Source organism: Emydura macquarii, unplaced genomic scaffold, assembly GCF_026122565.2.
Source record: "Emydura macquarii macquarii isolate MOO-44397 ecotype Brisbane River unplaced genomic scaffold, CSIRO-AGI_Emac_v2 contig_2437, whole genome shotgun sequence".
In the NCBI taxonomy this organism is placed as follows: Eukaryota; Metazoa; Chordata; order Testudines; family Chelidae; genus Emydura; species Emydura macquarii.
In genome coordinates this window covers 3,162,262-3,177,880 of record NW_027132574.1, presented here as the reverse complement: position 1 = coordinate 3,177,880, position 15,619 = coordinate 3,162,262, and the positions used below count along the sequence as shown (strand labels likewise).

The 15,619-nt window shown below is 41.3% G+C and overlaps 1 protein-coding gene across 1 annotated transcript in view; it reads right to left on the bottom strand.

Annotated features, from left to right (window-relative positions):
• ADGRB3 (adhesion G protein-coupled receptor B3) overlaps positions 1 to 11,469 on the bottom strand; it is a 567,040-nt gene extending 555,571 nt beyond the window's left edge. The window contains exon 1 of the mRNA XM_067562529.1: positions 10,716 to 11,469. Coding sequence (XP_067418630.1) covers positions 10,716 to 11,469 — 754 coding nt within the window. The remainder of the gene's footprint in view (positions 1 to 10,715) is intronic.
• Between the last annotated feature and the right edge of the window lie 4,150 nt (positions 11,470 to 15,619).

The window sequence follows — 15,619 nt, the reverse complement described above, 5'->3', positions numbered from 1 at the left end:
TCTGCTTTATAAGACTCCAGCTGGTAGAAGTAGCCAAAGTAGGAATTGCTGCACTGGTGGGAAAGGAGTAAAATGGGACCCAGCAGCCCCTGGATCCAAAATTGTGAAGGGGAAACTCCCTCACCCTCTCTGTGGAAAGTAGGTCCCAAGAGGTGCCTCTTTGTCATAGGGCCTTGAGGAAAAGTTATAGAGAGGAACTAACCAGAGACTCTAACAGTTAGAGTCTAACTGGTACGAATAGCTGTAAAAAATGCTAAAGCAAGGGCCTTTGGAGATTTAGAGAACTTTCTACAGTTTTGGCTGGACTTTCTCTGCCCTCTGTTGTTTGGCTATTTGCTCCAATGCTCACCTTCCCCCCTCAGTCTCTTCATATAAGCTTCACTCCAAACCCACTCCTTTTCCTCTCTTCTCTCCTGTCCCTCTGATTCTCTCCCCCTTGTCCCTGTCCCCCAGTTCCCTTCAATGTCTCCTTGTGACTTAGGAACCTCTTAATGCCAGTGCTGGCCCTAGGTCAAATGGTACCCCGGGTGAGGAGCCTCCTTCCCCCCTCCATTTGTTAACCTTTTGAATACCTTATTTTTTATTGCATTTGTAGTCCATTTCATGACATTACATGTTAAGCATGGCAAAAGAAATATTTATTTTATATTGTTGCGTATATAGGGTTTGATAGATATTTCTGGTTTCACATTAAATATGTCTTTTATTAGTCGCTACTTACACTCTTCAAATCTTAAAACCCAATTACACAATAAAACAAGGTTCACAGTATCGCAGCTGGGCTCTCACTTCACTTCAGTTCATTCTTATATTTTACTGACTGGTGATGCCCTGCCCCTTTTCTACCCACGAGGGCCTGACTGACAACATTCTAAGAGCTTCGAGGAAAATGTAATTTTTAAAAAGGCTGGAAGGTTCCACAAGGTTCTACAAAGGTCCAGAACATTCTAGGAGGTTAGTGAGAAATGAATCCACATACGGAATACCTGAAACATTTTACTACAAACTTTCTGTTTTCCCTTTTGTTGCTAACAACAAAAACAGCACCCTGAGCCTAGCTCCTCCCCCAAACTCAGCACTCCAGGTGCTCATCTACATCACGTGCCCTTTAATCTGGTCCTGCTTGATGCCAACTGGCAAAGGGCACAGGGATGCATTAGGGTAAAGGAGTTACAGGGATCACCCCTGGGTCTGGTATCTACATACTAGTTTTCTAAAGAGTGTCATGTAAGCTCTCTTCTGAAAACTTGTGTCACACTGGTCCTCATAATCATTGTGAAATGTATGGATAGATAATATGTAAGGAGCGATGTATATATACACTGAAAATTATGTTCTTAAGGTCTGTGACTTGGGGCTGGTCACCAAAATGATGGGAAACAGGTTTATTTTATGCAAAATATATCTATCTTTCTACATGTAAATTGAGTATTGTATGGTTCACAATGGGCACCCATTTACAGTTTGAATAAAATGCTAATCAAGTGATTGCAAAGTCTCTAGTGGGGTTCTAGACAGGAAAGCATAAGCAGCAGAGGTTACTCTGTTTTCAAGTACAGACAATGGCTTTTTGGACTGTAACTGTAAAGATAAAGAAAAACTCTGGATCTTTCCACTGAGGAGTTAAGAGGACAAGGTGAGTCACCTTTTTAACTGAAGATCAAACCCCAGCCTGACTGTAATATGCTGGAAGGATTTTGGGTGAGCTTTCTTGCTTTATATGCCATGACAATATCTTGTTAATATTGTTTAGGCTCTAGAAAGTGTGTTATGATTTTATTTTATACATAACCACTTGTTTCCATTAATTCTACTTGCTTTTTCTCAAATCTCTGTTCTTTGTTAAATAAATTTTCTTTTATTTTTACTATAAACAAATCTAAGCGTTGAGTGGAGCTGCATTTCATGGTGTAACTGGTCAACTGTGGTTTACTGTTTCTTTGGGAGTAGAGGATCTGGGAATACACTGAGTGTCTAGTGGAACAGAGGCTAGACACACCACAGAGATATGTGGAGGGCTTGGGTGTGGGTGTGTGCCTATCGCCAACCTGGAGAGGGACAATGGAACCTTCATGGGCTGAAAATGGAGTGCCTGTGGCTGTGGCTGACCCCTGCCAGGCAAAGACAAGGCTTTGCCATGTTAAGGGGTGCTAGAGAGGTGCCTTTTCTGTCCATTTATCTTATTACTTCCTAGTTAAGCTCACCCCTCTAAAAGAAACATGGAGCTAACATACCATTTGCTGCCCTCATACTGTTTATTCTGTTTGGGTATTTTGCCTTTTACCCCATTCTATGTTTGCCTGGTCTGTTTAGATTGTAAACTCTTTAGGACTCACTATCTAGTACTCTGTGCTTGTGCAGTGGTTGTCATGATGGGATCCCTGTCTGGTCCTTAGGCACTACTGTAATAAATATGTCCTTATTCAGGCAAAATTCCTGCTGACAGCCGTGGGAATTTGTCTTGAATAAGGACTGTAAAATTGGCCTCAAAATAAAGCACCAGCACCAACCTTATTATTTTTTATTGTAAGCTGGTTTCATTAATTCTAATGAAGTTTAATCCATCAGAGAAATGTTATTAATTTCACATCAATTTCATTTATATCTCCTCAAATAGATTAACAAAACTGGGTACAACCCGGAAAGTCCTATTGTTTTCCTCCATGGGACTTAACTAGAAACAAAAAGGGTTCAGATACTGAAATATTCATAAATCCATTATGCAAAATGTGTAAACTTGTACTATATCTCACATACAACTTTGTCTGACCTAAAGAGCATTTTATATTTCTTTTTAACTGAGAATACAAATAAAGCTCAGTTGAATTCTACAGTGACCTTTGTTTTATTATAATTACTGCATATTTATAGATGAACAGCTAACTTCAGTTTGAAATTTCAGAGTCACAACTTTGAGTTTGAATCCTTTGATAAAGCCCATAACATGATTGAATAAACTTCATAAAATTAATTCCCCAAGAAGAAATAACTTCTCAGAATAAATTGCTTTGTGTATATTGAAATGTTAAATAGGTCTGCCTATGTTTTTTTTACAAATTATAAATGAAACAAAACTGCAATACTGATAGATTTCAAGATAGAATAATAAAATGTTAAAATAACTAGAAAGAGTATTTTAAGTAATTCAGTGAAGTACAGTGTAACAGAAAATACAGCTTGTGCATTAGTGTATAATGATAACAATATATTGTTATTGGGATCTCAGACCTGCAAGCGTTCTATAAGCAAAATCCCCACTTAATTTCAATGGCAACTCAGCACGTGAACACTCATGACATGAGATTAGTCAAAACACTTATTACATGCTGATTAATCAAAATATATATCAGGATTCATCTGAGCACCAAATGTACCTACCATTTTATTATTTATTCTTCTAAATAGTTTTTTTGATGTTCAATCAAACAAATCAATCACTTGAGGAACCAGTTTAACCACAAAGAATTTTTTGGATAATGTCTTCAAGTCCAGTAATTTGGGATAATTGTTGTAAGACATTCTTCTAGCACAAGATCAAACAAATCTTCCATTACTGAACTGAGATTTCTGAATGTAATGTAGGAGAGGCAGTGTTGTCTAGTGGGTAGGTTGCTTGATTAGGAGCTAGAAGACTTGAGTTCTCTTCATGCCTTTGCCACTGACCCACTGTGTCACCCTGGGCAAGACACTTTACCTTTCTGCCATTGTTTCTCTTTTCACCCTTTGTCTACCTTTTCTATTGAGACTGCAAACTCTTTGGGTTAGGGACTCTCTCTTATAGTGTGTTTGTACATACCATGGGTCCCAAGTCTCAGTTGCACTACTGAAATACAAATAAATACATAATTTTTAAAGACTTGACTCAAGAAAAAAACTAAAAGTCTAGCTTTCGAGTCAGCCCATAGAAGGCAATATTTGGGAGAGTCTGGTGGTGTGGTAGCCAGACTTTCACTATATTGTTTTACTGGGCCCACCACATCCATGTTACAGTTAATTCACTTATTGAAAGATTAGAACATTCAGATACTGTACAATAGTATGGGTTTGATTTTGCTTCCATTGATGTAAATGGCAGAAATTCCACTGACTTCAATAGAAGAACTGAGCCTAAAGAAACCACGTGCTGCCCATTTTCTTCACATGAGCACTGACAAACAAGACAAAAAATTGAATCTCTGATATTCAGACTTGGTATTCAGATTTATATACAGATAGTAAATAAGTAATCACTAATAATACTACAGAGTATATCTATTAAATCATACTTTTCCTGTCGAGATAGATTCTGAGTGCAGAGTTATTCTCTTTTTTGAAGATGTGAGGAAGATCTTTCCAGGGCTTGATAAGCCCACTGAAGTCAGTGGTTGTGCAAAAGTGTAAGTGCATTTTTGTACACAAACTTTTGAAACTTTACACCAACCCTCTTCTCTCTCTTCCCCAAGAAGTAAAATTTTATAAGATATTAAAATAAAAGGAATGGAAATGATCAATACACTACAGACTAAAATTCTATCATTAGCAATAACAACAACAAAGGTAGATAACAACCTTTGGCAACAAAGGTAGATGTTTACTAATTAAAAGAGATTCCAATCATTGTGTTTCTTCCACAGAGCATCATTTACTTCAAAGAATATCTGAAATCAAACTTTCAAGGCTCTTACGCTGTGTCTGATCATGAGTTGCGCAGCATGACCTAAACATCCATTGAAATTGTAAGAGTTTAGTGTGCTTATCACCTCCTAATGAAATAACTCAAAATAGGTCTCATCCAAAAGCCCACTGAAATCAACAGGAGCCTCTTAATTGACTTGTGAGCTTTGGACCAAACCAAATGAGAAGAAAAAATCATCTGTCATTGATTTTAGAAGAAAATAACCTTGATGCTCATTTTATCAAGAACCATATTAACACAAAAAATTCCCCCTTTTTTTTTTAATTTTATATTCAAGCTAAATTTAAACAACAGCATGCCAGGTTGGTGTTTTTGTTGTTTTTTTTAAAGAATGTCTTGTATTAAATTTGATACACATTTTTATTAAATTCTTCTAGTAATCATGCATGTAATGTGTAGTGTTCCATCCATGCTTATCTTTCCATCGCCACTTGCCTTCTCAGGTCACTGATGAAAGAACCATTGTACCGACATACAAAACATTCTTTTCCTATAAAAGCTTTCTAAGTGATTCTTTGTTGCGGACTCAGTGCTTTGGATGATGGAACTAAAATAATTAATTCTTTCTAAATGTTTCTCTAGCCAGGAATACTAGTTGCACATTAAATATTGCATATTCCAGTAGATAAAATATATTAGACTCTATTCCACCTTTTTTTTGTCCTACACAGGAGTATTTCCCCTCCTCTACAATTTCTGTACACTATAACTTTACAATTTGAATTCTTTGATGAAGAATGCTGCACGGTAGCAATCTTGTGTTGGCCTTGGGGCAGGTTTGGCCAGTGGTGTATCTCATTTATTTCTCAAATATGGGCAAGAAAATGTTGTCATAAATGGAAGCGTGCGTAAGTGTGCAAATATATTATGTAAACTTTACAAGTAATTTGTACACTCACTTTCTACCACTGAATAATGAATAACAAATGTATGAATTTAAGGGGAAGTGTGGTACAGTTAAGTCTTACTTTTCTGATGCTCTTGGTGTCTTCATGTCTGAAATCAGAAAAGAACTTGCCACTGATGTGTTCATATACCAGTGCATACACTGTTGGAATTTGTGATAAAGAGACAACCACTACATTTGTTTACTTAGAAATCCCACTGAAATCATTTCACACTGGGTGAGCAAGTAATCCAAGATCAGGCAAAAGAGCAGCCCTGGATCACCAATCACTATGACCCAATTAATCTGAATTTCTCATCCTCCCACTCCCGTCTTAGTGGAAATTACTTTGGAAAATAGCAATAAACACCTGTGGTTGCTCTATGGCAGTGGAGTACTGAAGGGGATTATTTTTAAAGAGACAAGAGTGTGGAATAAGACTGTAAAGTTTAGTCAGTGTCTCATAAACATAAAATGTAATATTTCAAAATGTAATATGGTAGTAACCATGAGTATAGCCCTGATTCTGCCTCCCTCACTCATGCAAGTTAATCCTACTGAATTTATGGGGGTGCTTATTCATATGTGTAACAATTGTGTAATTGGGCCCTATGTTTGTTAACTAAAAACTGCATGAGAAGACTTGGATGGGTAATCAGAAGATCAAGAAGAGAAACCCTATAAGGTCATCTAGATCGGCCCCCCCTCCAGTGCAGGATTGTTCCATACTGTATATTTGATAGTGCTTTGTCCAGTCTAAATAGTAGTAGTGCTGCTACTCAGAAGTAGTCCACAAGAAAAGCCTTACATTCAAATACAACAGATTTGCATCTTAATAAAAAAAGTGACCCATTTTAATGTTGCCAAGATCGGTGATGCCAAAGATGATCTATGTATTGCAGAAGTCCTGATTATACTACATATTTCCAAAATTATATTTTTTGGAAGACAACAGGTACAGTTTCCTTGTTTGAGCTAGTTCCTCCTGTTGTTCAATATTTCCCCACTCCCACCTTTGGGCACACGCCTACCCCTTGTGTGCTTGTCATATCTCTTGTAAAATACATCAAATTGCCAGAGGGGAAGATTCTGACTTTAATCTCTTTTAGTGAGTCATTTTGCACTTTCAAAATAGCAAAACCCTTCAGTGGTGCAAACAGGAAAAATAGAAAAGAATGCAACTTTTCTCCACTCACAATGTGCTTCTAAATTGTAGTCATCAAGGATAGTTCCTGAAGGAGATTTAGCACTTCAGGCCCAACGGTTCCTGCAAGAGGCTCTTAGTACCTCAGGCCCAGCAAAGTCAATCAGAGGAACTTGAGAGTACTTATCATGAGGAATCCTAGTTTCCGTGATAAAAAACACATAGAAATCCATGTTTTTCCTCAATTAAATTAAATCTGACAGTGAAACCCTTGCCACCTGGGGCTGTCAACCCAAGCCCCGCAACCTGGGGCTGAAGTGTCTATTCCCCATATTCCTGTGGGTGCGCTAGTGGCAGGGGCTTCTACTGGATATGTTTTTATGTTTTTCACAAAACGTAAAAACTAAAGATTCTCTGTAAAAATGCAAATTCCACGTTTTTCCATAGCAGACAGATTTCTAAGATCTCTGCTTATCACACTGCAGGAGGCAGTCAGCCCTCTGCAAAATCTATCCTAAAAAGACAACCCTGAAATATTTTAGTACTATTATGAATCTCTGAAGAATACTATGAGAGAAGATCCTCAAAGGGTATTTAGTGTCTTCACGTCCACTGAAATGATTTGAATACAAGTGAGGAGCCCAAGTAGGTTTGAGGATCAGTGCCTTGAAGCTCAATCCTGCAAGGCCCTGACCTCATCCCAAGAAGCGCTGAGCAACCTCAACTCCCACTAAGTTCCAAGCTACATTAAGAAAACTATTGTTGGTACTATCTTACTGCCATGGCTATAAACAGTGTTTCCCTTTGCCTTGGTTGTTGAACATAAATATTTTTTGTGAATTGTGGTGGTCTAACTTGAATCAGCTCACCTGCAGAAACATACTTTGCATCTTATGTGTAGACATTTTCAAATATAAGTGCTAAAATTCATAATGTTCATACAAAGGATAAATTTACATTTTGAACCTTAAATTCATGTCACACAGAGCCTATCAATCACTCTTATATACAACTATATCTAAATGATATAGTCTTAACTCAGTGGTATCTCATCAGTACAACTTCTATGTACGGTTTCTATGTAGAAAAACACAGAACCATAACACCTCTCCTGTAGATGATTTATCTTTGGGAAAGGCTAGTAAACAAATGCTTCAAAATAGGCTGTCTACTGCTATTAAAAATTATCTCCAAGCCTTAATTTTGTAGTTGATAAAATACTTTACAACTTTAAAATAACAGTCCAATGAATCAAATCCAATTGTACAAACGTAATGAAATGATGGAATTATTTTTAATTATTCTGTTAAATATCCCCAACATAAAGTAAACCAACTGACACCTAGAGTGCTAAAATATGAAGACTATTTCTTTTTCTACAAGACGTTTAGGAAGTTTTTCCCTTTTATAATACAGTTTAGTCTACTAATATCATGATCCAGAAATGACATAAATAGGGGAAGAATTAAAATAAAATATTACTGAAATTGAAAGACATTTTGAGGCATGTTCTAGACTTTCATATTCCAAGATGCAGAAATAGTTGTCCATAGCTTTTTCTCTTCAGTCCACTAAGCACACTTTGACAAACATCCAATCTTTGTTGAGTATGTTACACATACATTTCTTTGGTGTTTACCATATTTTAAAAACCACTGGAGAGAGGGATTTTTCAAACAGGATTGTGATCTCTCTATGCTCGAATTTCTCATTCCTTCTATCCCATCATATGCAGCAGTGAACCGATGGTAAATATATTGCTAGGGATTCTCTCTTTCACAATTAAAATGTAATTATGTGCAAAATACAGCAGCTGAGGAATGATATCACAAATTCTCTTCTTGGTGAACCCTTCAGTCAGCTTATTGCTCCTGTCTAGAAAACCTGGGCTTTTTGCAGGTGGAAAGCCACAGCCTGTGAACCATGCTGGTTATGACTAGCCTAAAACATGTTTTCCCACTGACGTTTAAAGTTGACTTGTTCAGATCCATTAAAACATGGGCAACCTTCACACCACGATTGCTATTCTTAGGCCCTTCTTTTTGACCCGGTATTTTGTACTGCATTCGGTATCTTTTATTTTCCTACAAAGAATAAACAGCAAACCTATATTTGCAGTCTCTAACGCGAACTGCTATTGTTCGCTTAGAAAACATGCTAGCAGCCCCATTACAGCCCGGATAAATCCTAGCACGCTCTTAATGCGTCCCTCACCATCATGACGAGCAAATTCGCAGTAAATCACTCCCACTGCGCAGGCAGCAACTTTGCGTGCCAGCTGCTGCCTTTAGAGAAGCTCAGTAGGCAAACGGGACGCGGGGGGATTGTTCTGTTGCTAGCAGGAGTGGGTTAAAGCCCACAACGCTCCCAACAATTAGCGCCTGGAAATGTTAATAGGCTCCCCAGCCTCTGCGCAGAGAGAAGCCGAGAGACACTTAATTGTCTTAATAGTCAGCTTCTAACATCACATTGTTGGGGAAGTTCCTGATTCTAAGGGACACTAATTAGCTCTAAGTGATGCTAAATACCATCCCTACCGTCGCAAGGGCTTCTCTGGGACTTTTACAAGAGACAAGCATTCCGGTAATTTAAAATCACTTTGTGTTCTTGTCCCAGCTGTTACCCGTTTGGAGAAACACTGACCCGCAGGGCACCCCCAGGAGAACTTCCCCCCACCCCAGGACCACCTCCCCCCCCGCTCCGTCGCCTCAGCCGGTCTTTGGCAGCGCAGAACTGAAGCAAGTTCAGCTTTTCTTCTCCCCGAGCACTCAGGCTTGGCTGCCCTTAAAGAAAATCCTCTCCTAACAACGTGTCAATGTTACATTCTTCCACAAAGGCAACTTCTATTAGAGGGGCTGGGAGCTTGGCTCCGAGACAGGGACCTTTGTGGCCATGCAGAAACCAGGGAGAGAGGAAACATTTCCTGCATTAAAATGCAATAGCCTGGCTCAGTGATTTATGCCTGTGTAGGGGGGCAAATCCAGCCCCTCTCAAATAGCTGCTCCCAAACTCCAATTCCCAGCCAAACGGGGGCTTTTCTTCTTATCCCTCGAGATTTCTTTGCGTTTCTCATTTGCTCACTGTATCTTGCCCTCACACGTCTCCCTTGCCCTGCAACTTCTAAACCGTGGCTTGCCCCTAGAGCCCTCTTTAACAAATTCGTTTACCCTTACTTTCTCACTCCTTGTCCCACGCATGATGGGACCAGAGCACCTGGCACCACGTAAGACGAACAAGGCAACGAGACCCTAATTATTATATGGATAGGTTGCAGCTCTGATGGCTGGATCCACAATTTCCGGCCTTTTCCACACCCTCCCGCTTTTCCAAACTCAGGTGATTAAGATATCAGCCCCGTGTGATTAGTACACGTGCGAGGCCAGCGTCTCCCCCGCAGCTGGGGCCGCCCACATGTATCTCTTAAGGAAGCACGTGGTGAGATTGCAGGGTGCAACGTGTCTCCAGGAGCCACAAATTGAGGCAGCATTTGCTAGTCGCTTGGTACTTGCGCAGTTTTGAGGTCTGACCCCTGTTGACGTTTAGGGTCCTGGCCACGCTAATACTCGGCAGTTTAGTCAGGTTGCTCGTATGCCTTTGGAAATCTCTTCCTTGCAAAGGCAAAGAGTAGCATCAAAGGGAATAAGATTTTGTAGCTGGGTGGTTGCAATGGGAAAAAAAAGAGAGAGACACGGAGAGAACTGGCTCCCAATCTGTCTGCATTATTATAAGTGAGGGCTGAGAACGGCAACAGCTTAAAGCTCCATTGAGTGGGAATCAGAACTGTATGCTGGAGATGAGATTAATTTAAAAATAACCTCCTCCCCTATGGAAGTGGCTGGATGTGTGTCTGCAGCAATCTCTAGTCCTTTCATGGGGGCTGGAGGTTAGCAGACCCCAGCGCTGGGGTGGAGTGCAAATCAGATAAGTTTAAGTATCAACCAGAGGCAACAGCAGAACCCTAGAGACTAGGATTGTAATGGACTTCTGAGCTGCCCATAAAAAGCACCTACCTTCTTTTGGCGGCCGTTTGGCTTCTCTGCTAAGGTTGCAGACCTGGGTGGTTTGCAGTTCCTGGGTCAGACACCCCTCCGTCTGCTCATTGAGGGGCAGCACCACATTGCTGAGCAACACCACTGACTGGTCGCCTATTCCCCATTCTCCCAAGTGCTGAGGGCAGGTACATTTTGTATACATGATCCCACAGGATTCGATTCTCCCGTTCTCGGATTTCAGGCAGTTCTCTAGCCAAGTGCATAATACATGGCAACCAAACTGGCTCGGGCTCACCTTATTCAACACCAAAAACTCAAAGAAGGATTTTTGTTTGTCTTCCTTTCTGTGTAATCCTGGGAAATCGATGGGATAGACCCGGCGTATCTGAATAAAATTCTTATCATATTGCAGAAATACAAAAGCATTCTTGGAATCGCAGAGCTGCATTATAGAATGGTTATTCTTTAAAAGATCCTTTATTTTTTCATGGGAAAAATGATCAAACTGATAAGCCAAAAGGGAAAAGTTGGAGCAGCTGAATTCCTTTTTGGAAAATTTCAGGTAAATACTATATTTGGTCGGATCTGGATTTTCCAGCGTCCAAGTGCAGTTTGTAAAGTTTTTAGGAAACATTTCACTTACAGAATACGATCCATAAATGACTCCCTTCACCAGCGTGGAACACCAGAAGTCTTGGGCAGCATTAAATCCAAACATAACCAGTAGATAGGTGGAAAATATATAAATCAGCAAATTACGAACAGCCTTCATCCTATGTCATTTGGCCTGTAGGAAATGAAACGAAATAAAAATGCAAGTAGAATTCTTTACGCATTGAAAATCAAACTCCTTCCAATATTCCAGCCAGCTGTTTTCAAGATTCCAGTTAGACCCCTTTTCAAAAAGAAGGGCAGGTAATTTTTATTTTTTAACACAGGGAAATTGTTTGATGCTGTGTAAACAGCGCCATCACGTGGCCATCATAACAGTCAAATTCCCTAAATTCAAATTTAAAAAAAAATTAGATTATTAAGAGGAATGCCCTCACTTGTCTAGCATGTATTCGTCTTGGCGTGATCTGGAACTATTAAACTTAGATAAAAGTCAGAGACCTTCATCAGGTGGACCAGAGGAAGGACTATTTATTTACTTATTTATTTTTTAAAAGTAAATAAGCAGCCCTTTATATATATGCACAGTATTTCAACTAGACCAGATCAGAAAAGCTGGTAACAGCTGTTGCTACATATTATTTTTTTCTATTAAGTCTGAGAAGTAATTGTGATGAATTACAGCCATAATTTAAAAATGCACAAATTATTATTTGCTACAGATGGAACATTATCTCCCATATGTCTACATGTCTCTGCAGTGGCCACCTGGTATACAAAAGGTCTCTGTAAAAAGAAAATCCTGAGAGGAAACACCGAGATTAATATGTGTTAATAAAATCTTGAAACGGTTCTCTGGGAAAGAAATATAGATGGTTAGATAGATGGAACTAGTGGTTCCCTGATACCGCCATTGAGACCCATCATTTTAAAGACAATCATTTCAATGTGATAGAACCTCTTGGGAAAGATAACGTGGATAAGTGTATTAGTATTTATAACCAAAGGCGCTGGCTGTATCGAGAGCAACGCTACAATCGGACCTGGGTAACCGGACCGAACTGGGTCTCTGAATTGCCTTTTGATTAAGAATATTTCGTACAGTATGGTTATCTACTGTATTTTGCAGATGTGCGCTTTAATGATGAAAGACAGATTATATCCCCTCTGCTAGTATCTCCAAATTAAAGATTTTTATTAGACCCCTCCGTGGATACAGCCTCCACATCTTCTGTTCTCTAACAGTGGCCTAGGATAATAAAGTGAACCTTTGGTTATATTTACCTCTGTTATCCAAAAAATAAAACTTCAATGTTTTCAGCTTTAACCTTTGAGAAGTTGCTTATCTCTTTATCAATGAGTGGCTGTTCTCTTTCTGTTTACAAGTGTGAGCAGACAAAAGTGATGCCAAGTTAATTAAAAAAAACTCTTTAGATTGCAGCCTCTTCCACTGTTGCTCTGTAAACAGAGACAGACATACAGACACATACACAATTACTGAGTTTTGACGTGTGTCTTTGCCTAGCTTTCATCTCCCCACCAACTGGCCAGGCATCTTTCGTCCCCCATTGCATAACACAACAAATCGGCGGATTAAACTCCCTGGAAGAGATTTTTGTATTTCCCAGATTATAAATTCAAACTCTAAATCTTGAGATGGGCAAAGCAGCACCAACTCTCACCCTCTTTATAGCTGCGGTTTAAAAAAAAAAAAAAAAATCAGAGCTGCCGCCGGATCTATCCAAACTATTGGATTTTTCCTTTCCCGAACGTGCATCTCACTGAGTAACAAATTCCCCCTTCTCGAAATAAGGTCGAGAGAGCGTTTAAACGTTTTTAAAACAGAACTGTATGGGCAGTTTTGGAAATAATTTCTTGTCCATAAAATTTGCTGTAGCACTTCGCAGGCAATGCAGCCCTGCGCAGTGTTATTCAGAATGGTGTAGGCGTTGAAAGCCAATGTGACGATAAGTGTCTAAATGAGGAATTCTACCCCTGAAAAAGGATTAATTTTATAATCTGGAGAGCAAAGAGGGATTTTCTTTTTTGCTTAATTGTTTTAAAATAAAAGCCCGTGACTTTTTTTTCTCCTGTGCAATATTTGCACTAAGAAAATAAAGACGTCCGCAGTGCTAGGCTGTTTTCCGCGAGGAAACCAAGTCTAAGAGCCATCATTTTAGTTGCGTTTGTTCATGCAAGCCTATTGAAACAAAACGCTATTTTAAATGATCGCTCTCTGCATGAACAGGCATGATTTCATTTCGCTTACAACTGTGCTGAATACAAAAGTGAAGCTGCTCGCTGCAAGGACCGGGCATTCAGATTAAACAGATCTTTCTTTTCGGGGGAGGGACGGGGGGAGTTTAAAAAACGGCCACCAAGGTTTAAGGTTGCCCATTTTGGAAGAAATCTCTTCTGCTGAAAAGCAAACAGGCGTTTAGTTTGGATTCTCCCCAACTGATTTTCTAGGTGACACTGTAGTTTGGTCGAACATAGACGGCGCCATCACTCCACTTATTTTTTTCCCCCAACAGAAGACCCACTGACTTCCCTTATTTTAACTTCCTATTAACCTAAGATCCCCCCACCCTCCCCATAAAATTACCCCAGCCATGCACAAACCTCGGGTTTTCTCGGTCTCGCTGGAAATTACTCTGAGTGAAGCAGACCTGTCACAAAAGAGACTTCTCTAACTTTTAAACTGCAGGGTCGCGCTAAATGCGGAGATAATTCTGTATGTGTAGGCTCTCTGCACCGTTCAGCAACAGCCTGTCCTCTTCCGCCGCCGCCGCCTCCCCGGAATCCCGAGCGAAAAGCTCTACAGTCATAATCCCTGGAAATGGGAAAGGGGAGATGCCCCTGGACACCCTTACCTTCCACTCCGAAAGCTGGCAGGCTATTTCTCTAACAGACTAGCACCACGGGCACACGTCCCAACAACAGTGATGGAGAGATTCCCCTTCTGTCGGAAGCACCGTTTCCCATTTTCCCAGGCTCAGGTTCAAAACCAAGATTTAAAGCAGGAAAGGAAAAAAAAAAAAAAAAAAAAAAACGCAGAGAGGAAACCCCAGCACGCCCAACGCTTTGGTTCCGGATCCACCAAATCCAACCACATGAAGGGAAAGAAGAAGCCCCAAACCAGAGAGACTGCAGGGGGGAAAAATGGACCTGGTTTAACAGCGAAGATTCTTATTATTTTTTTTTTAACTTGAAACAAAGTCTAACCCAGCAAAGCCGTCAGCGGAGACACCAGGCAAGCGATGAGCGGAGAGGAGAGCTAACGGGTACCGCTGCCCTAAAACAGATGTGGTGGTGGGTTTTTGTTGTTGTTCTTGTTGTTATGAATATACTTATTCTTATTCCTCTTTTCTCCCTGCGCCTCCTCCTCCTCCCCCCTCAGGTACCGATGGACCGACAGCGGCTGGGGAAAAAATCCTTGGCTGATGATGTCGGAAAGCTGTTTGAATGCTGAGTGAGGAGGGACTACAGCGGGAGAGAGAGGGATCCAGATAGTAAATCTCTGTGTGTGTGTGTGTGTGTTAGAAAGGGAGCAAGTCAGTCAGTGTGTGAGAAAGAGTCTGTGTATGTGCGCGCTCCCGTGTGCGCCTGTGCGCTCGGCTCCCCCTCGGAGCCTCTCCGGTGGGTGTGCGCTGTGCGCGCCCCGCGATCCCTCTCCAGTGTGTGTGGGTGCTGTGCGCGCCCCGCTCTCCCTCGCCGCTGTGTGTGCGCGCGCCGTGCGCGCCCCGCTCTCCCTCCCCTCTGCGCGCCCCGCTCTCCCGCTCCAGCCTACGGTGCCTGTGCGCGCCCCGCTCTCCCTCCAGTGCGTGGCGCTTCTGCGCGCCCTGCTCTTCCTCTCCAGCCCGTGGTGCCCGGGTGCGCTCTGCTCTCTTCGCCCCTTCTTGTGTGTGTGCGCGTGCGACAGAGACTCTTCGCTCGGCTCCAGCGACCGGGCCCGCGGTGCGTTTTGCACGTCACGGCTACTCAAAACCAAGCACGTCCTAAAAACGTTCTTTGCTGCGGCTGGGAGGTTTTTCCAGCCTCAGTTCCCACCACTGGGGCTGGCTGCGACCGAGTGGAAGAGAAACTCACAGGCTGGGAGAGAGAGAGAGAAGGGGCGGGGGCGGGGGGGAGTAAATCCAGCACTTGATCTCCTTCCTCTTGTGCTTTCTTTTAAAGCATAAGCCCCCGTCTCCCCCGCACCCCCGAGCTGTCAGTGCGCCACCGCGATGCAGATTAAGCGATGAAGCGCTCCAAGGGAAACGCAGCTCCTCGCTTCCAAACTGCCGCCTGCCTCTGCGTGCAACAATAGC